The following is a 21721-nucleotide window of genomic DNA, read 5'->3' on the forward strand; positions in this document are numbered from 1 at the left end:
TTATCTTCTTCCAGGTCACCATAGGAGGGGAAAACCAGGCATGGTGAATCGGGAATTGACTTTTAAGGTTTCTGCCTGGAAAAGGCACCAGTTACTCCAGCGCATATTACACCGAGCAGAGCACGTCACACAACCACACCTCACTAGAAGTGTCAGGGAAGTGGAATCAATCCCAGAAGGAAAGAAGCCAAACATATTCAGTGAACAGCACTAATGATGAGCAAATGGAAGGTATCCTAGTTGTCATCAGCACTATTCTGATTCTGACTGTGGTCTGGACTGCAGGTGGCCATGGTCTCTGCTCACCCCTCCTGATTCTCTTTCCATCTTTCTGCACTCGGCTCAGCTCCAGAGGCTGACGTCTATGCAATGCATCTCCTGGGCTCCCTTGCCCTCTGGTTTCTCATTGGATTTGACCACTGCAACTCTTTGGCTATAGTTTGAAGAGTTAGAGAAGAAAGATGCCAGGATATCTATTCTATGGATCCTTCCTTGCTGGGCTGCATTTGTTAGAGGCTGAATTCTTCTCTTCAAGGTCAAAGGCCCTAATCAGACAGGCTTCTTCTATAGCTACAACTGTCTCTAGGGTCTGTAGTCCTCAGATGGAAATGGCTTCTTTCTGGTGGTACACCCAAGGTCCTTCACCACCCTTTGCTGACTTCTTTTAATCTGTCCACATCCTCATAGAAAGAGAATCTTCACTAAATATATGTCATTTACCCTTTATAGTATGCTATCTGTTTCTTGCCAGGGGGTATGATCAGTAAAAGTGTAATGACTCTTGGATCTACAGTTTTGGTGGGCAACAGGCTGGCTAAGAGCTGCTCAGATTCCATAGAGGGTGTGTCCTCCAATGCCCCAAGGAGAATGAAGGAACAGGAAGATCTGCTTAGGTCACAGAGCAGAGTCATGGACTGGGAAGCTCCTCTCTGGGAGCAAGATAGAAGCAAGGAGTGATCCCTATTCTCAAGGACAGAGGAGCCTCTCAACAGCACACCAGAATTTCTATCATCAGTGAATGCCATGTGTTCCCTATTGCTTCCTCTTTGAACAAGCTTGTTTGTTGTTGATTATCTGTCCCCATTTCACCATCGTGTATTGACTGTATTAGGGAAGGTCAGCTGTCTTTTTAATTTATTAATCTCTGGTCGAGAGGACACATGTCCACATCTGTTGGAGAGGGTACTGTGCATCACAATGGACACTGAGCCTGATGTCAAGGCCAAATGCGATTTAGGGATTTTACATCTTAGGGACAGAGTGAATGTGTTTATATCAGGGGAGAAGAGTGAACCTGCTACTTGGTGACCAGTAGGGTGATAGTCATTGGCGCTGGCTTTCCTTCTGAGTTTATGATGGAATGACACTTTTCTGCTCATTTCCTGCATTAAATGTGGTTGTATCACTTTCTTGGTAGAGCAAGTGGTAAAGAGTCTACCTGCCAATGCAGGAGACACAAGAGATGAGGGCTCGATCCCTGGGTTGGGAAGATCCTTGGAGAAGGAAATGGCAGTCCATTTCAGTATTTCTTGCCAGGAAAATTCCATAAACAGAGGAGCCTGGTGGGCTACAGTCCATGGGGTCACAGAGTCAGACACGACTGAGCACACACATGCCACGCCATCACTTACTTTGATCAATAGCTTGTTCTACTTCTAGGTGGAAGCTTCAAGAGAACCAGTGTGTGAGTTGACATGTTTAGGTAACATTCCACATATGGGTCATCCCACAGGTCTTTGGTCCCAGAGTGAGGAATACAGCAGAGAAGCGTCCACCATGACCCACACTGAACTTGTATAGCTGGAGTAGGAAATAAATCTTTATGGTTTTATTTCACTGAGATTTGAAGGATTTGTTTTTTTTTTAAATCACAGCTCAATCTAGCCTTTGCAGACTGATGTTGTAGGGTAGATGATTCTAGACAGAGTATAGTCAATGCATGGAGGCCAGAAATTGCATGTCATTGGTATGCCAGGATGAATAATTTGGTGTCTTAGGAGAGTAATGTTCTTGAGAAAAGAAAGGAATGGTGAGAACACTTTAATGGCTCTCACAGAAGTGCAGATTTTATCCTGCTGATAAAGGGGAGGAGGTAGTGGATTATGGGAGAGATTTGGTCAGATTGTAGAGGAGGCTATAGATTGGAGCAAAAGAGACTTATTAGTTGGTTGCTTTAAGAGTCTAATAGTATCCAGGTTAGGGCAGTGGTCATGGAAGGTGGAGAGCAAGGAAAGAGGGGCAACTTGGAGGTCAGTCGGTGCTACTCGGTGATCATTTGGAGGTGTGTGGTGGGGACAGTGAGAAATCGAAGATGATCTGAGATAATTTGGGGGAGCTTGGGGATGTTAGTTTTGCTTTAGGATCCATGTTTGCCTTAGTAGTTTTCAGCAAATCACCTGATTAGAAATCAAAGACGATTGTTTCGTCTTATCCTGAGAATGATCCTTTAATTGCTAAAGTCAAGGGCATCAGGTCTCCCCCTTCTCATTCTCTCCTTCAGTGGGAGGAGCGGTGGCAGGGGTGGGGTATGGTGATCAGTACCCGTTTACCTTTGCCTTCCTCCTCTGAAATGTTGTAAAGTCTGATGCCTGATCCAGGGAGGAGAATCACATTTACCAGTCCTCTACTGTTTCACATGTTATTGAGACTAGAAGAGATGCAAGGAGGGTGAACCTTCAAATCAATGGGATTATGTGAATTTCTCTAAAGGACATTTCAAAGTCTTATGCACAATTTAAATGTAGTCCTAAGGAAATCGAGACTCCATGAAAAAAAAAATCTGTTTAAGTGTAACCAGGCAAATAAACTGCATATTTCACAAAATGGCACCATCTCTACAAAGAGCGCCTAGTTCATTTCTTAAAGGGACAGGAGCATCTTCAGGTGTTTCAGTGTGTGTTAATCGCTCAGTCATGTCCAACTCTTAGTGACTTCATGGACTGTAGCCTTCCAGGCTCTTCTGTCCATGGGGATTCTCCAGGCAAGATGGAGGGGGTTGCCATGCCCTCCTTCAGGGGATCTTCCCAACCCAGGGATTGAACTTGGGTCTCTTTCATTACAGGCATATCGTTTACTGTCTGAGCCACCAGGAAACCCTACTGAAACCATACGTTGTATGAAAGACACAAGACCATTGGTTCCCTGACCTCACTTGTCTCTTAACCCTACTCCAGCCCCTGCTAAGCTAAGTCGCCTCAGTCGTGTCTGACTCTGTGCAACCCCAGAGACAGCAGTCCACCAGGCTCTGCCGTCCCTGGGATTCTCCAGGCAAGAGCACTGGAGTGGGTTGCCATTTCCTTCCCCAATGCATGAAAGTGAAGAGTGAAAGTGAAGTCGCTCAGTCGTGTCCAACTCCTAGCGACCCCATGGACTGCAGCCTACCAGGCTCCTCCGTCCATGGGATTTTCCAGGCAAGAGTACTGGAGTGGGGTGCCATTGCCTTCTCCACTCCAGCCCCTAGGTGCTTTCTTTCTAGTTTTATTATTTTGCAAGTGTAGTTGTTCATTTTTTCTTCTTGGATTCCTTTGTGTTCCACTCCCACTTTTTTGAATGAGATCGAATGTTTCATTTCGTGGAACCCCATTCCCCAATGGAACATGCCCTGACCGAAATAGATGCTCTCGGTGTGGCTGCCACCAAGAATCTCCACTACCTAGGTCCATTTCATTGTGTGTCTTGGGCTTCTCAGGTGGGTGTGCAGACAGGTAGCACTAGTGTCACCTGGGACCGTGAGAGAGTGCACATCCTCAGGCTTCTACACAGATTCCAGGAATCAGAAGCTCACCTGTATTTTTTTTTTTTTAAAACAAACCCTCCAGATAGGACTCTGAAGCATATATGAAGCTCAAATAAGGACCACTGGTCTAGGGAAGTACACAGAAATAACCTGTCTGCTCCGCCGTGGTGAGATTTGGGGATGGTCTGCTGATGAGCCACTTACTAGTAAGGAGATTGTGAGAAGTGTGTGTTGGGACCTGGAGCAATCACCTATCCCTCTCAGGGCCTTAGTTTCTTCATCTTTGAGACTAGGCAGCAGGCTGGTTGGCAGCTGCAATTTAGGTGCCACAGAGCAGCACCAGGAGTTTATTGGTCATTTCTAATATTTCAGAAAGTGTCAGAGAACTGATAGGATTATGCTTTCCCTCAATATGTTTCAAGGACTGAGCACTTCTGGGCTAAAACAAGCTATGAGACTATGAGCTCCTCACAGTGATTTGTTTTCATAGTCCCAGAGCTTAATCACAGGCTCTGGCCTAGTGGAAGCCCTTCAAGTAATGTTTTCCAAACTGAAATAAAAATCACTGTGAGAACTCATAGATACAGAGAACAGATGAGTGGTTGCTGGAGGGGAGGAAGCTGGGAGTGCGTGAAACAGGTAAAGAAGATTAAGAGGTACAAACCTCCAGTTATAAAATAAATAAACCACAAGGATGTAACAAATAGCACAAAGAAAACAATCAATAATACTGTAATAACTTTATATGGGGACAGATGGTTACTAGACTTTCTATGGTGATCATTTTATAATGCATGCAAATGTCAAGTCTTTATGTAGGACACCTGAAACTAACATACGATTGTAGATCAAACTGGATTTTAGTGAAAAAAAAATAGCAAATAAATAAGGAAAAAGTATCACTGTGAAAATACAGCTTATTTTCTGCTCACCAGAAGCTCTGACTGATTTCCCAAAGGGAGATCATGGAATTCATATTTTTAAGGATGTGTTTCAATGGTTGCAGTATTAGATTCCCACAAATAAAGTATATTCAAGATAGGGACCAGGTGGCCTCCACCTTAAGCTTGGCAGGTTAGCACGCCTATGGATGACAGCCCAGTTTGCTTATTCATAAGTCTGTGTGGTTTCAATTATTTATGATTCTCTGCTAAGACTGGACATGGTTCCTTTGGTCCTGCAGGATCCATCTGGGTCACTGACAGGCCCCCTGCTGTGTCCATGTGTGCAGCATGTTTATTGGCAGTGCAAAACTCAGCAGTATGGCGGGGAAATTGCATTTTAACAGGCTGCGGAAGGTGTCCAGTGGCCGTGTGGGAGAACATGAGGCTGTGCCAGGAACGTTCCAAGTGCTTTGAGAGGGAGTCTCTTCCGTAGACTTACTGGTCTGAAACCGTGGTGTCTCCTTCAATCTTGACTGGTTTCAAGGGAAACAGATTGAAGACTTCTCCTGCTGTGTTGGGCTGTCAGAGGGAGAGAGAAAAATGATGCTTCCTGCTGCTCTAGAAGGGAAGTGAATCAGCAGGGGCCCTGGTCTCCTTCAAACTCTAATTTCTGTCTGTTTCTGAGACTGTCTAATCCAACAGCCACACTAGTAAAATCTGAACTCCAGGGTCAGACACACAGAAGGGCAAGAGAACAGACCAAACCTGTATTAGTTCACAGAACTCCAATTCTTTATTAATCACAGCTTGCTCACAATGACATACAGGAAAATAGCACTAATGAAGAGTAAGTATGCAGGCAGCAACCTTCAGGAGTTGGGAGTTGGGGGGAGAAACGACTTCAAAACTGCGATAGGTACTCACGGTGGGTATTTGGTGATTCTCTTAGTTGGCACAAACGCCCTGCCTAGCCCCCTCGACTGCATCAGCCCTCACAGATGGAGTAATTTTTTAAAATTTTTTAATAGGCAGGATTGCCTCACACTGGGGAAGAAAGACCAGCTTAAGTGAAAATCCGCAGTGTTTTTTGATTGTGTTTGCGTGTATGTTTGAATGCAACGACCAGCTCACAGTTTCCAAGTGGAAAAATATTCAGTAGCATCATGTACTTGTACTATAGGTAAGAGCTTAAAAGGAACATCATCAATCATGGCATCCACAAATAAGCCACCTGACACATTAATTCATTCCATCAAAAGAACTTAAACTAGAGAATTAAGCCCACTTCATGAAAAGCGATTTCACGGCTGCTTGAACCATTTGGGTTGGGATCTGTGTTCAGCACTTTTAAAGGTTCAGCTTTTTGCTTCTACCCAGATTGATCTCAGATCTGTCTTTTTCATCCATCCCTTTCTAAAGCCAAAGCACATTTGTAGCACATAATCCAGTAGAAGCAGAAGTAATTGCTATGAGTGGTGGTGTTACTTAGCCTGGTTTTGTAGTTTCTAGGCAGTTAGTAGATTATGAGCGAACAAATGTGGTGGTTTGTGTGGAATTATAATACCAGTGATCTAAGTATGGCCTCAGTCAAGTCCAAAGCTGTCTAGGTCATTAGGCAATGGTGGGTTTCTAGCACCAAAGACTGTCTACTGACCTCATTTTTCTGTTGGAATGTAAAGGGCAGGGAATGGAGTCAGACGTGGGGAGCTTCCAAAAGAACAGACCTAGCAAATTCATTTGAGTGGAAAGACACAACATCGAAAGCCTGTTACAGGGCATGTACGATTATGAAATAACTTGCATAATGCAATACTTGTATTTTTTAACAAAAATGTAAGTATTTACAAAATAAGATCCAAGGTATTTTTTAAACATCAAGCAAAACATTCTGCAAAGAGACCGCATTGATTTTTTTTTTATTTTTGATTCTGTTTTTTGTTTTTTATAATGAGTTCTTTTTTAAACCATGTCATACATTTCCCATACTGATATCGCATGATCCATTATAATATAGGCAGGGGGATTTACTAATGGTGGGGCGTGCCATACCCTCCGTCGCTTCAGCCAGACAGTTCGACCTGCAGCTCCTTGTTCCTACGCACCTCCGCCGCATGCCGCTCCTGAAAAACACCACATTTGAGAATAGACATCATGGGCCTCCGGGTCCACAGAGAAGCAGGAGAGCCCGCCCACTAATTTACATACTACGCGCTTGACAGAAAGTAGCTCCTCCGCCCCCACCCCCATCTCCTTCCCATTTAGCGTCTACCTTTAGCAGACAACCTTCTCATGTCGCAAGAAAGTAAAACATGGCAACCAATAAGCGTCATGTCACAGAAGACCATGGAAGACTAATAGTGTCTATAAAAAAAAACTATCCCTGTATTTGATTAAAATAGTGACCAAAAGATCACATGATTAAGACAATTTTCTTCTTTTTTTTTTGATTGAGAGAATTTTGACTCTCAGGACTACTGTCTAAATTTAGAGAACAGTAATAAAATACTATACAGTCTCGTCTGTCTTAAAAAATTTGCCACTGTATTTGATTAAAATGACGACAAAACGATCATATGGTTAAGAGAATTTTGACAATTAGGACTAAAATTTTGACTAATTAGGACTGTATCAATCATCAGAATAGCAATAAAATAGCACTCTGTTTTCTCTGTGATTTTTGATGGTCTTTTTCCTTTTCTCTAACGCTTTAAGGGATTTATAATTGCCAATGGACACTTTGGGAGGATGAGTTGTAGGAAGAAGACCCTATGCATGCTTCCTAAATTCTTAACTCCTTAATTAAACAAAGTCTTTCAAAACTTGAGCCGTCCAAATGACCTCTCCAATCTTACCCTCTACCCTTTTCCTACACCTACTTGATTTCTTGGTTTAATGGAATTGCAATGAGATATTCAGTTGTTGAGATTCCTAGTCTTTCATCTCCATCCATCAGGAGAAGACTCTTTAAATCCTTGTAGTGAAGAAATCCTCTTTCTTCATGAAGATTTTTATGAGACTGAAAGCTGTCTCACTTTCCCCTTGTGGATGTGCATAAATCTCTTTCACGGGGCAGCCATTTTATTCTAACCTGTACTTTGGGCATTGCTGCTCCTGTCTCATCTGCTCTCTTTGACAGGTGCTTACTTAGAAGTTCCCTGTGGGCCAGGGCTATATTTTTTCACTTTTGTTCCATCTGCAGGGCCCAGAAGAGTGTTTTGCATATAGTATATGATCAATGAATGTTTGTTTACATGAGAAGCTGAGGTACTAAATTGACCGGGAACTAATCTTTCAGAGGAGGGAGTTGATAGACAATGTGGAATGCTATTTTTAGTACATTGTTCTTCTGAGCACATGGTTTTGCCCATTATTGTTTATTTTCTAAGTTATGTCTGACTCTTTTGGCACCCTGTGGACTGTAGCCCACCAGGCTCCTCTGTCCATAACATTTTCCAGGCAAGAAGATTGGAGTGCATTGCCATTTCCTTCTCCAGGGAATCTTCTTGAAACAGGGATTGAACCCACATCTCCTGCATTGGCAGGGGGATTCTTTACCACTGAGCCACTGGGGAAGCCCCTTGTCCATTGAAGGGGCTAAGTAAGTGTTGGTAAATATAACTAATATTCTAAATAGAAAAATAAATGTTCATAATAATAATTAGTATTTTTCAATTTTAATTTAGCCCCTTGCCTATTATAGGAGCTAAATGTTTATTAAATTCAAATTGAAAATGATAATTATTATTATTATTTATTTTTTACTTAGAATATTATTTATATTGCTATTTCCCCCCGTAGCTCCAGAAATTTCTTGTAGCTCCACAAATTCCTTTAGTTTAGAGGCAATGACCTTGACCAGCCATAAAGTAAATCTTATCATTAAGCTCTATTGATCTCAAGAAGTTTTTGCTTATAGGTTCTTTATAACACTAAGCATTTACTAGTCACTTAACATGTACCAGTTCTGCATAAGTACAGATTTTACCTGTATTAATTCCCTTGATCGTCACAACAGTCCTGTGATGGAGACTCTATTATGGTTCCCATTTTACAGATGAAGAAATTGAGGCACAACAAGACTAAGTCATTTGCCCAAGATCACATAACCAACAAGTAGCAGAGCTGAGACTTAAACTCAGAGAGCCTGGCTCTGCAGCCAACCCCACCCCTCAACCACTGCTATGGAGTCTTAGTGTGAGCGAGCAGAGAAAATTTTATAGTTGTGTGGAAAAAAATGTGTCTTTACAAATGTAGGTTCTTGGAGAAATAGGCAAATATATATAGCCACACACTTTCTTCAAAAATACAGGATTACACAAAGCAGCAAGTTGATTCTAGAGAAAGAGTTTAAAAGCAATTTTATGTAATTGGTTTAAATGAGCTTTTTGTCTGCATTCAAAAGCCATGAAGTGAAGGGGAAAAAAGCATGTATAGAGAAATCATGTCCTGTTTGGAAATGTCATGGGGGAATTAGCATGGATGCAGCTGACTCTTCCTTCTTTTTATTCTGCTCTGATGAGGAACAAGATGCTGTGAAATCTTTTTCTCATGCAGGAAGAAACTAATTAGTAAGAGCTCAGTTCTGACGAAAATTGAGAAAAAGCCCAGACCATCACTATGCTAAGAAAAAAACCAGCCTCAAGTCTAAAGATTCACATAAACCCAAATTTACAGTATAACAGGAAAGATTATAATTAATATTATTAGGCTACTTTGGAGCACACTTCTTACTCAACTTAAAAAATTAGTTGTAAAGAAATAGATTTTGACATAGGAGAGAACAAATATAATCTGTGAACTGAAGAAAAAAGAAAAACAGGAAATTTAAATTCTGTGCTCCTAGGAAAAATATTGTTTATTTTTGCATATTTTAGTAAATCTATTATTTGAAAATTTTATATTCAAATCATCAAATATATACTTAAAATTGTAATGCAATTCCATATAAAAATGTGGGAGAATCAAACGGAGATATGGAGTGGGCCTGTCATTTTCAGCATAGTCTGGTTTTTCAATCAGCAAAATGTTGTCTACAAGACAACATTTGTCTTGTAATTGTCTACAAGACCTTCTAGAACTAACATCCGCAAGGCGACTGGAATGCCAAAGTAGGAAGTCAAGAGATACCTGGAGTAACAGGCAAGTTTGGTTTTGGAGTACAAAATGAAGTAGGGCAAAGGCCAGCAGAGTTTTGCCATGAGAATGCACTGGTTATAGCAAACACCCTCTTCCAAAAGCACAAGAGATAACTCTACACATGAACATCACCAGATGTACAATACTGAAATCAGACTGATTATATTTTTTGTAGCCAAAGATGGAGAAACTCTATACTGTCAGCAAAAACAAGACCAGGAGCTGACTGTGGCTCAGATCATGAACTCCTTATTGCCAAATTCAATCCAGTCTGCTTACTGTGCAGAGTCGGCACAAGTTACAGTTTTAACTTAGCATAAACGTTCGGAGTCAGAGAGACTTGTTCAGACTCTGATGTCCTTAGCTTTATGATCTTGACCAAATGGCTTGATTTCTCTACGTACTGGGCTCTTTAGATGTGAAATGGGGATGATTATAGTATTTCTTTCTGGAATTAAATTCCATAGTATGTGCCAAATACCTGGCTTACAATGAGAAATCAATGACGGTTAGTTTTAATCCTCTTTTTCCTTTTATGATTCATTTATCAGACATATTCTGTAGGAAATAGTTACACAGATGTCACTCATGAGTCAGAATGACAAAAAATGCCCCCAAAACCCAAATATCAGATGAGAAGGATGAAAGGTTACAATAAATGGAAATTGATAATGGTTGAAATCTCTACCTAAACAGTTATATGTTACCAAAATTATCTCTGAGATAAAGAATCACAGAATCTTACTCTCTTAAAAAACTTTTTATCTTTTTAAATTAAGTCATATCAGTAACACCATTATCACTAAAATAGTAACTATAATGCTTTCACTTGACCTTTCATCCATTGTTAGAGGTCAAAGTATCAATTACATTGAAACAGTGTCTCATTTCTATACTTTGTGGTTGAATAAGGTATAGTAGCTGTCAAGGAAGTCTGTTTTCTTTTCTTTCTTTTTTCCTTCACTCCTAAACACCTAAAACTCCTTCAGTATTTGTTACAAAGTTTCAGGCTGGGAGGTCTTGGCACTGGCTAGTGAATGACTGCAAAATTTTGAAACCATGAAGAATTGGAAGAATTGAACAAGATTCAGTAGAAATCCTCTTAAATGACCTGCTAGTTAGTTAGTAGTCCCCATTCCCGCCATGAGCCTTATCGTGTCTCCTAAATCTAGCTATCATCTACGTTGTGTTGTTTAGTTGCTAAGTCATGTCCAGCTCTTTTGCAACCTCATGGACTGTAGCCTGCCAGGCTTCTCTGTCCATGGGATTTCCCAGGCAAGAATACTGGAGTGGGTTGCTATTTCCTTTCCAGGGGATCTTCCAGACCCATGGATTGAACCCACATCTCCTGCATTGCAGGCAGATTCTTTACCTCTGAGCCACTGGGGAAGTCTTAATGAATATATGTATCGTTAAAATGATTAGATCTACCTTAACTGATTTTTCATGATTAACTATTCACTCCAGTTCCTGGTTGGGTTTGATAACAAAGCTGCTACTACTCATGGTGCCTAATGTGTCAAATGGTGAGCTTTCTGAGGGATATAGTCTAGTGCATGAGGGGAAGAAAGAAGTGTTGGGTGAGGGAGAAAGAGTCTCTTATCCTTTCTGCATGGTGTTCCCCCTCCCCCTCTTTTTTAGAAATAGAAATTCAAAGAATAAGAACATTTTCAATATCACCTCAGTGTTTGTCATAATCCCCAGGTTACATTATTGTGTCCTGGGCATGACTGTTTATATCAATTTGAGTGACAAAAACATATCAGCCTACTGTAGGTCTTTGTGGCACAGGTATCTTTTTGTTCACACCCTTGTCACTTGAGTCTTTTCTGTATAAGTGGGAGTGTTAAGATGTAGTGCTAAGGAAAGAGAAATGGAAATTTTAGAGAGAGAGTAACATTCAAAACTGTACTGAGCATGAAGCTAATATGTGTCATAATATGCATTTGGTAAATGTAGCATCATTACAATTACATTTATTATCATTAACAATTCTTGAGCTAATGATTAATAATCATGAGGGTAAGTTCTCATACAGGAGATAGTAGAAATTGTGGAAGGCAGGAGGAATCCTTGGAAAAGAACAGAGAGAGAAGAAGGACCATGAGCTAAATTATGTATGTATGCATTGATGTGTATGTATGTATGTATGTATTCAAAAATATTTGTGGAGTTCTTCCTCTGTGTCAAGCAACATTCTAGGTGCTGTGTGTTCAGTGGTGAACCATATAGACACAATATTTCCCTACATATTACTTACATGTTGGTGCTTTTATATTTTTATAGTTGCTCATTTATTCAATAAACAAATAGTAATATATATAAAAAAGAGTGTAACATTATTCTTTGGAGGAAGAAAGAACACTTTCATGGAACAAAGATGAAAAGATTTCAAGATAACTTATGACAACAAAATAAAACATTTAAGAAGCCTTTAACTCAGAGTTTCTTAATTCTGGCCAATACAAGTGTCTACTTTGTTGTTGTTTCTTGTTCAGATGCCAAGTCATGTCAGACTCTTTGCAGACATGTCTTTCACTATCTCCCGGAGTTTGCTCATGTCCATTGAGTTGCTCATGTCCAACTAGTGTCTCCTGGTAAGCTTTGAAAATAATGCTGATCTCTGGGTTCTGCCCCAGATGGTTACATTAGAAGCTCTCATTTAAAAGAGCTCGTCAGGAGGTTCCAAAGTGCAACTGGAATTGCTTTTGGTTTAGGCTTTCAGCTAAAGGCTTTGAGGGGCTTCCCTAGCGGTAAAGAATCCTCCTGCCAATGCAGGAGATGCAAGAGACATGAGTTGGGTCCCTGGCTCAGGAAGATCACCTGGAGAAGGAAATGGAAACCCACTCCAGTATTCTTGCCTGGAAAATTCCATGGACAGAGGAGCCTGGCGGGCTACAGTCCATGGATTTGCAAAGAGTTGGGCACGACTGAGCAACTAACACGAGCATAAAGGCTTTGAGCTAATATGGCTGGGACTCCGAGAGGTTTGTGGGAATTCATGAGTGAATGACACGGAGGACACCATTGTAGCCACCATTGAGGGACAGGCTCTGTTCAAATACTCAGTTCACCTCACTAAGGAGGAGGGGGGCTGAGGGCTGGGTGGTAGGCTGCTGCTGTTAAGTCGTTTCAGTGGTGTCCGACTCTGTGCGACCCCATAGACAGCAGCCCACTAGGCTCCTCTGTCCCTGGGATTCTCCAAGCAAGAATACTGGAGTGGTGGGTGGTAGGCAGATTGTTGCAAAACCTCATGTGGAATTTTATCACATCTCTTGGCTAATTGGTAGGGCCAGGGAAGACTGTCAAAAGGGTGGGCAATTAAAATGTATAAAAGGTACTTAGTGTGGTCACCTCATGACAACTTACTAAGAGGTACCATTTCAGTAATGATCATCTTTTGATGTGGGAGATTCCAGAAGAGCTTATGTTATATTGGCAGTTTCATACACTTTCAGTATTATTATTGACTCCTTTTTTTTTTTTAAGGTTCTAACTTCACTGTAGTAATTTCATTCAGGCTAGATATTGGCCATAATAAAAAATTCACTTTTTATTTTAGAAAAAAGGAAAGTAGTGTTAGTATATACAAACACATATACCATATGCAAACAAAAAACAGTGTATTTAAAATATATCAAATGGAAGGAAAGTTGGTATTCTCTAAGGAGTATCTCCACTTTACTGGAAAGATAACAGATCTTGGCTGTCACTGGTCAGAGGGTCTGTTAGATTTGAAAAGTGTCACTAGCTGTGGAATAAGGGAAAATGTGGTCTTACATATGATGTGAGCTGCATAATTCAGCACAAGATAGAATGCTGTCAGCTGAGATTTATATCAGAATAGACTACAAACCACTAGTTCTCAGACCTGGCTGCATACTGGAATCATCTGGAAAGTTAAAAAAAATATGGTTGCCTGAGTCCCACCCATGGAGATTCTGCAGCTTGATGTGAAGAATATTAAGAATTCCATGGGCTGAATATTTATAGGACAAACTGTATGTATTCAGACATATACATATGAATGTATGTTTGTCTGTATGGAGGAGCCTGATTTTGGATGAGAGTGGTAAGACAGAAAAAGGAGCTGGTGGAAGGGGGTGGGTGGGTGCAGATAAATATGCAGAGAAAAATAAATTGCCCATTAAAAACCAACACTTCTGGAAATACTAGTTAAATATGCAAATTTTATGACCTCTTTTACAGTTGAAATCAAGAAGGATGTGCTCTGTGTTCGAGTGTGTGTAATTAAAAAAAAAACAGTAATGCTCCTGGATTGCCGTGGAGTGATATAAATCTTGCACTTGGGATTAGAGGTCTAATTGCCAATCCTGGATAAGATCAGCATGCCCCATTCCTAGCAATGCCATTTTATTTTAAAGGCCTTTATTTTAAAAGGGCCTAGGATGAGAGATGAAGGTTGATTCACAATTATCCTGAATAAAAGATATCATAATTCTGAGAGAACAATTTCCAGAGGATCTCCAGTACTGCTCATCCTGATTGATGGAAATGGCCATCGTATATTCAGATTGATGAGAAAAAAAAATACCAGGGTGCCAGATCTGGAGGTAATGAACTTCCTCTACTAGTTTTCCATGTTTTTTTTTTTTTTTTTTGCTCAGTTGCTCAGTCGTGTCTGACTCTTTGCGACCCCATGGACTATACATTTCATGGAATTCTCAAGGCCAGAATACTGGAGTGGGTAGCCTTTCCCTTCTCCAGGGGCTCTTCCCAACCCGGGGGTTGAACCCAGGTCTCCACATTGCAGCAGATTCTTTACCAACTGAGCCACAAGGAAAGCCCAGTTTTCCATGTAGATTTTCTTACAAGGGCTTTCCACTGTTCATAAATATTCTGTCCTCTTTTGACAAATATATTTTTCCAAACCTATGGAAACATGTCCAAATATATTTCAACAATGAGTTACATATTTAATATTATATATTAATTAAACATTAGAATAAATATTAAATATATTATTTTATATTATTGTTTTATAATAATATTATTTTAAAAATGTTCATTATATTATTGATATGTATTATTGCTTATATAAAATAGTTAACATTTCCAATTTAATATTTTTCCAGTAGGTGAGCTTCTAAGATTTGTACTGAAGCCTCACATACATTTGAAAAGCAGGAACCAGCCTCCCTCAGTCTATTCAGTACTGGAAACCCTGAGAGAATTCCGGTTGTAAGTCACACTTATATGCCTCAATCACCTTGCAGAGCGACAGGCACTGCCCATGGGGTTAGGTGCCTTCCGCATCTGCAGCGGAGTTTAAGTCTCTGAGGCCGGGTATTTGAGAATTCACTCGCTGTGTGTTGCAAATGAATGTGCACCTGCTCGGTTCTCTGTTACGATTACCTTTTCCTGCAGACGTTCAATAATAGCAGCTAGATTCGCCTCACGGTTTTCCTTGATTTGTTCCATCTTCAGGATCAGCTTCTCCTCCGCCATCTTGCTGAAGTTGTTGTTCTCCTCCAGAGCCTTCTGGAGGACCTCTCGCTCGTGTTCCCGCTTCTCCGCCAGCTGTTTCAGCACCTGAGCCTCCTGAGACTGGGGAAGAGAGACACAGCCATCTCAGAATCACCCAGACACAAACCTGGCTGAACAATGGTCCACTGATTCAAAAGAGCATTCTTTTCAAATGAATAGTGCTTCTAGCCTTGAGCGTCATTGTCAATTCCCTTCTCATCTTCACAACTTTGAGTTTTCTATAGAATCAGTGAGTTGGGAATAGTGGTGAGCTGAATTTTCAGCTGTGAGTCTTTTGGACAGACTTTTAAAGAAGCATTTAACCCTGCTGGAAGAGTTCTTGTTCTTGTTTTAATGAGTTGCTGCTAAGCGTTTATGCAACAGGGAATGCTGTAATCAATCAGTGGATGACAACATCCATGGAAGCCTGTGGAAACTAGCTGAGGACTGGGGCAAGTTCCCATCTTTTCCCTGCCTCATTGTTTCGATCAGCTGTAGGCTCCGCCCTGCTGATCTTTCAACTTTCCCTGGTAAAATTGTCAAATTCACTTTCTTGTTTTATTCCATGCCTATCTCCACCCTTTCTTCCCTTGCACCAAACTGTCTTTGGAGACTTGTGAATACTGCAAACTTTATGGCCATGTGGCCACAGACAACAGAAAGTCCTTTTATGGACCCGTCTTGAACATGCCAAAGCCACATGGGTCATCTTTGAAACCCTGAGATTGCTCAGGGATTACAGAAGAATCATCAGAGCCCTGTGTACCCCATTCCCGCACAGCCCCCACATTCTGTGCACTGTAATTCTCCCGCAGCATCAGGAAGCTGAATGGTTCTGTATGTTAAGAATCACAGGGGTGCTTGGTAAATACGCAGAGGCCTAGTATCCACCTCGAGATTCTAACTCTATGGTTCCTTGGTGAGACCCAGGAATCTGTATTTTTGATAAGCATCCCCTGTGATTATAATGCAGGCAGTTCAGACTACTTTCTGAAAAACAAACTGGCATGGGCTTTGGTGTCAGGCCTGTGTTTCAGTCCTGTGTTGGTTACCGTGGATACCTTAACATCTTTCCACATTCATCTTTTCCTCCACAATCAAGCAGCTGAGAGAAGCCTTACCCAAGACTGAACTATTCAGGTTTAAGACTAAATTATTACACATCCATCATTCTGGGATAATTCCTTGGGATCAATTGGTCCCCTGAAGTGAACTTTCATAGGAGTAATTGTAAATGTGAATATCTAAACAACAGTAGATCAAAAAATATTCCATGGGCTAAGTATTGATTGCCATTAAAAACATTAATAGACATTTCAGTTAATGGGAGTGGTTGTGGGACTTTACTGGAGAGCTCTTGATGTATTAAAGATATGAAGTCTGAGAGGGGAAGAAACTTCTCTTCAGATAAAATTCTACAGGAATAGTAAAATCATATAACCTTAAGAGTCTTTGCGGATGTGTTTATTTTGACATTTACCAGGAATATGTCTAGTGACTCACTGGACATTAAACAGACAGTTTTGGGGACTAGCCGCACTTTTTGTTTTAACCCCATAGTAGTTTCACTGACATCTTCAGTAGACCCAATTTCATTCTTGCTTTGTTAAAGCTTGTAAAAATCTAATATGAAGAATGATAAAAATATTAATAGAAATTCAAGATCTAATGGGACTCTTCTGGAAGAAACAAAAAATATTTTCTAGTTTATTCATCCTCCTGACTCTAGGTGGGACTATTGGTAAAACATCCTGCATTGATTTTGCTTATGTCTTGCTACCAGGATTACAGAATTGACACAGGGCAAGGGAAACTGGGTAAACGTGTGTGTTTCAAGTTTCTCTCTGAGAAAAGTCTTCATGGGATTATTATTTTATTATATTTTATATTGTTATATTATTATATTTTATATTATTTATTATTATTATTTTTGCATATTGGTAAAGATAGTACCTATTTCATAGGACTCTTTGCCAGCATCAAATGAAATGTTTGCAAAGTATTCAGCACAGTGTCTCATATTGAGTAAGTGAGTGCTGAGCAAATGGCAGCCATTATTATTGAAAGTAAAACTCAAAACACACTTGTAACTGGAGCTGATGGCAACTGAACTTCCTGCTACAACTAAACTCAAATGTAGACTCTTGGCTATCTCACATGTTCAGGATATTTGCTCAAATTCCTTTAGTTATCACCAGTTAGTGGAGGCAGGTGTCCTCCTGGTGCCAGTCAGCCCTTCCCCAACTCCTTGTCTGCAGTGCACTGAATGGGGCTGTGTTGATAGGAACTGTCAGTTAAGGAAGCACCACAAAAAAGTAAGAGGAAACGACTTGGATTTTTCATTTCAGAACATTCATTCAATCTATATAACCTCCAGTCCAGAAAACCTTGTAGTCTGGCTTATCACAAAACTCGGATGCAATGTATCCGAGAATGAGAGATAAGTTTGCTGCTAAGTTGCTTCAGTCGTGTCCGACTGTGCTATCCCATAGATGGCAGCCTACCAGGCTCCTCCGTCCATGGGATTTTCCAGGCAAGAGTACTGGAGTGGGGTGCCATTGCCTTGATTTAGGGCCTTACATTTCTCTTGTATTGGGCAGAAAACCATGTGGCAGCTTCAGGAAATCAAAGAAAACCCAATCAATCAAAATAAAGCAAAACAAAGCTTAACTCTTCAAAATCCACTACAGCAGTGCTTTTAGATTGTATTCCTCTGACAACAAAGTCCATCAGCCAAGGCTGCTGAAGGCAGTAGATACGTGAACCTTCTGCTCAGTGAGTTAGTAAGTCCCTTTCCCCTCCACCTCCTCCCATAGATCAGAGCTTCCAGCGCTGCCCAGAGAGGATCTACCTGGACTTTTTGCATCCATTTCTCATGGAGAGAGTTACCACGGACAGTTATCAAGAGGCAACTGTGTAATTTCTGGTTTTAATAGTTTTCAAGAGGCAATTGCATCATTTTTAAATTTCAGATGCTTAAAATTTGGAACTTTGTGAAATTGCATTGTAGGTTGAGGTTTACAATTGTACTTTTAATTTTCTTTTATGAAAGAGTAGAAAGCAGCCAGGAGACAGCAGGGGAATAGGATGGAGAAGAGAAGGCTTTGGCATTAAAAGGGTAATAGAGCAACACATTCCATTTCAACTCGGTTGCCGGAATGGGACACATTTGGTCTGTGTGAAGACACTTTCCCACAGGGCCCATGAACAGTAATGGAGGGAGGCTTATTGCCCTGAGTGGAGTGCGGCATTTGGCTTAGTCTGAAATGCCTCAATTAACAGCATTAGTACTTTTGCAGTCTTGGGGCTAAATGAGATTACCCAGCCTAGGTGTCAAGTGCATTTCTCTAGTTCAATTAATGGGGTGAAACAGAAGCAGAAGGTAGAATAGAGCGTTCTCATGTGAGGCTGCTGCTAAATGAAGTAGGCCTGCCAAGCTGGGCCAGGCGGCCCTTCAGGCCCGCTCTCTTGTTATAGCCATCATTGCCTCCACTGAGGTGTTCGTAGGACCTCTTAATTATATATGTTTCAAATATAGGATGAGATGATTATGGAGAGAATTCCTCACTGAGCAAACGTCTTCCTCCCCATTTTGATCCTTCCTCATAAACACTCAACTCTTAAATTCTTTCATGGAGCTAACAGACCTGAGGGCCTCAAGCTCAGTTTCTAAGATTTCTGGAACTGTATTGCTGCAGAAAGTCATAATTCTTCCTTACAAAGTCCGGCATTCGGAATAACTTCTCTAACTTTACTCCTGGGGATAAATTGCTTCTCTCATGAATATAGCTTAATCTCTCAGTCACAGCCTTGCTAGTTCTGATTCTAATATTTGTATCAAGGAGCAAATAAGCATTTGGTTCAGAGAACTGCCTTAAAACATGACATGAATGAGTGTGAGGATCAAGTACCCAAAAGTGGAAGCACTTTCCTTAATTTCAGTAGAAGTGTAGATTTTGCTACACGGTTGAGTGTGTGTGTGTGCGTGTTCAGTTGCTTCAGTCATGTCCGACTCTTTGCAACCCTGTGGACTAAAGCCTACCAGGCTCCTCTGTCCATGGGGATTCACTAGGCAAGAATACTGGAATGGGTTGCCATTCCCTCCTCCATGAGGAGTGGCAACCCATCTTCCCAACCCAGGGGCTGAACCCACGTCTCATGTCTCTTGCATTGGCAGGTGGGCTCTTTACCACTGGTGCCCCTGGGAAGCCCTGGTTGAGTGGGTATTCTTGTCTTATTTCTCACTTGAGCACATTGGCAGAAAGGAATCTTGATTGCCTGATGGGGAAGCTGGAGAAGCGCGATTTGTTGAAAGTTGTTAAAAATAAATTGCTTGAGGGAAAAAGATCTGACCCTGGAGAAACATTTCTGAATAGCACGTACCTAATGTTGAAGGTCACAAAAATTTGGAAGTAGAAAATGAGGGCATGATAATGATCAGCTGGTATAATGCAAATGTCAAGGCAAAGTATTTATAGAACTAAGACATCCAGCATGATGTTCTGGGAGATGAAGGGACGGATGGTCTCCATATCGCTATTGTAATAGTGGAGGCTTGTTAATGATGAACGGCCTATTCAAGGCATAAACTTCCTCACACTGAACTCGGTACCACTGGAATAATTACAAGAGAGGTATGTGAAGGGAAAAATAATGAGATAGTGAGCAGAGTTATTGTGCATTTAGGAACACTTTAACTATATAATTTTCCAAAGAGGTTCATTACCATTTCTTATATTACTGAGTATAAGCATTTAATTACTATATAAATGAAATGGAAGATAAATTTGAGTTAAGTGGTGTAATAAAACTCATTTTACTTTGTGTACACAGAGGAGATTTAAGACTATAGTTTAGAGAGTGCTAGTGTCTCTCTACATGCTCTGAAGTAAACATATTTCTAACTTGTTATGTTCCTGTCCCCTTGCATCATTTGGCTATATTACTATTCCTTGCCTTCTAGAACCATTTATCAGATATTAGATCTCCTAGTTCTTAAGTGCTTTTGTGTAGTAGGTTAGAGGATGTGTATCTAATTATTTGCTTTCCTATTAACAATGAAAAAACAGTCTTAACCTAGCTAAAGTCACAGATAAAGCCTCATTAAATATGATGATTGAATATAATTATGTAAAACAAGAGGGTTTACTATTCAATTTGCATAGAAGAATCAGATGTTTATGACAAAATTTAAAATGATTAAAATACAAAGACCTTTAGAATGAGCCCTTTGCCAGACTCTGTAATGCACTCACTGTGGTTAACTCCCAGGAAAAGAATCGCAGAAGGTGGGGAGGGGGGCACTCTACATGGAGGGGATAATATGCATGAAGAGTCTGTAGGGCACGTGTTATGTTCTCTAAGGAGCAGAATGCTTCCTGAACGTTGAATTGTGAATAAGCTAACACTATGACTCACAATCCATTGTGAGTCACAATCCATTGTTATTCAAAGCACCCCTCTTTTTCTGACTTCAACTTGAATTGCTGTCTGCAATATGAGATACCCACAGACAGAAGAGGCAAGATTTGGTGACAAATGACCACTTTGAGGCCATATTATTAAGAATAAGCAACACGACTTTCTTTCAGAGGTTCAGTGAGTTTGGAGTTGATAGTGCCGACATGGTCAGTGTGCCAGTTATAGTTTACTGGAGTGGTTGACTAGCATTCTTTGTAAGTTAATCTATGTTGTCATGGGATTTATCAATGCCATCCAATTCCTTAAATTTCCATCATTTTTTCATAATATCCATCTTTTTCAAGCTACTTTTAGTTAGGCTGAACTATTTATATATGTTACCTATCAAACTGTTCTTATAGTTTGATAACTGGTATTTTATAATGTTTAAAAATAGTCACGAAATGTATGTAACATTTCAATATCTGTGTTAATGAGAAAATTTATAAAATCATGAGTTTACTAGATTGTCATCTTTGTGAGGCTGGGAATGAGATATGTTTTTACATGAAAGTAGCTCACACTTTCACAGTGCTTGTGATATGCCTTTATGTGGAGTAACTCTTCTAAATCACACAGTAACTCCAGGAGGCAGGTCCTATTGTTAGTCTCATTTTACAGATGGACAAAATAAAGCAGAGATTAGTGACTTGCCCAAGGTCACACAACCATTAGGTGGTGAAACCAGGCTTTGATCAAAGGCATTCTCTTAACCATGCGTTCTTAACCATGATGTTTTAAAAGATATTCTTAAACACTATGCTTGGCTTACAATAATCATATAATTTACTGTCTAATCTGAGATCCTGATACTCAACTGAGACAATACTGATATCTACACAGCAGGAATAAGCTGGAGTTGCCCTGGGCCAACTGGGACATAGGGTTGACTTAGCTCTGTTGCCTCTCACTAAATAAATGTTTGCTGTGTAAATAAATAAATGGATGGACGGATAGATGACTGAAATGTTCATGTCATTTCATCCATGTGGGTAAGCTGCTGGATGGAATATTTAAC

The 21721-nt window shown here is 40.4% G+C and overlaps 1 protein-coding gene across 1 annotated transcript in view; it reads right to left on the minus strand.

Moving 5' to 3' along the window:
• Nucleotides 5391-21721, minus strand: part of STMN2 (stathmin 2) — a 58410-nt gene continuing 42079 nt past the window's right edge. The window contains exons 4-5 of the mRNA XM_005689118.2: nucleotides 15133-15324; nucleotides 5391-6740 (exon numbers count right to left, since the gene is read on the minus strand). Coding sequence (XP_005689175.1) covers nucleotides 6681-6740; nucleotides 15133-15324 — 252 coding nt within the window. The 3' untranslated portion in view covers nucleotides 5391-6680. The remainder of the gene's footprint in view (nucleotides 6741-15132; nucleotides 15325-21721) is intronic.

Source organism: Capra hircus, chromosome 14 (genome assembly GCF_001704415.2).
Source record: "Capra hircus breed San Clemente chromosome 14, ASM170441v1, whole genome shotgun sequence".
NCBI classification, from domain to species: Eukaryota; Metazoa; Chordata; class Mammalia; order Artiodactyla; family Bovidae; genus Capra; species Capra hircus.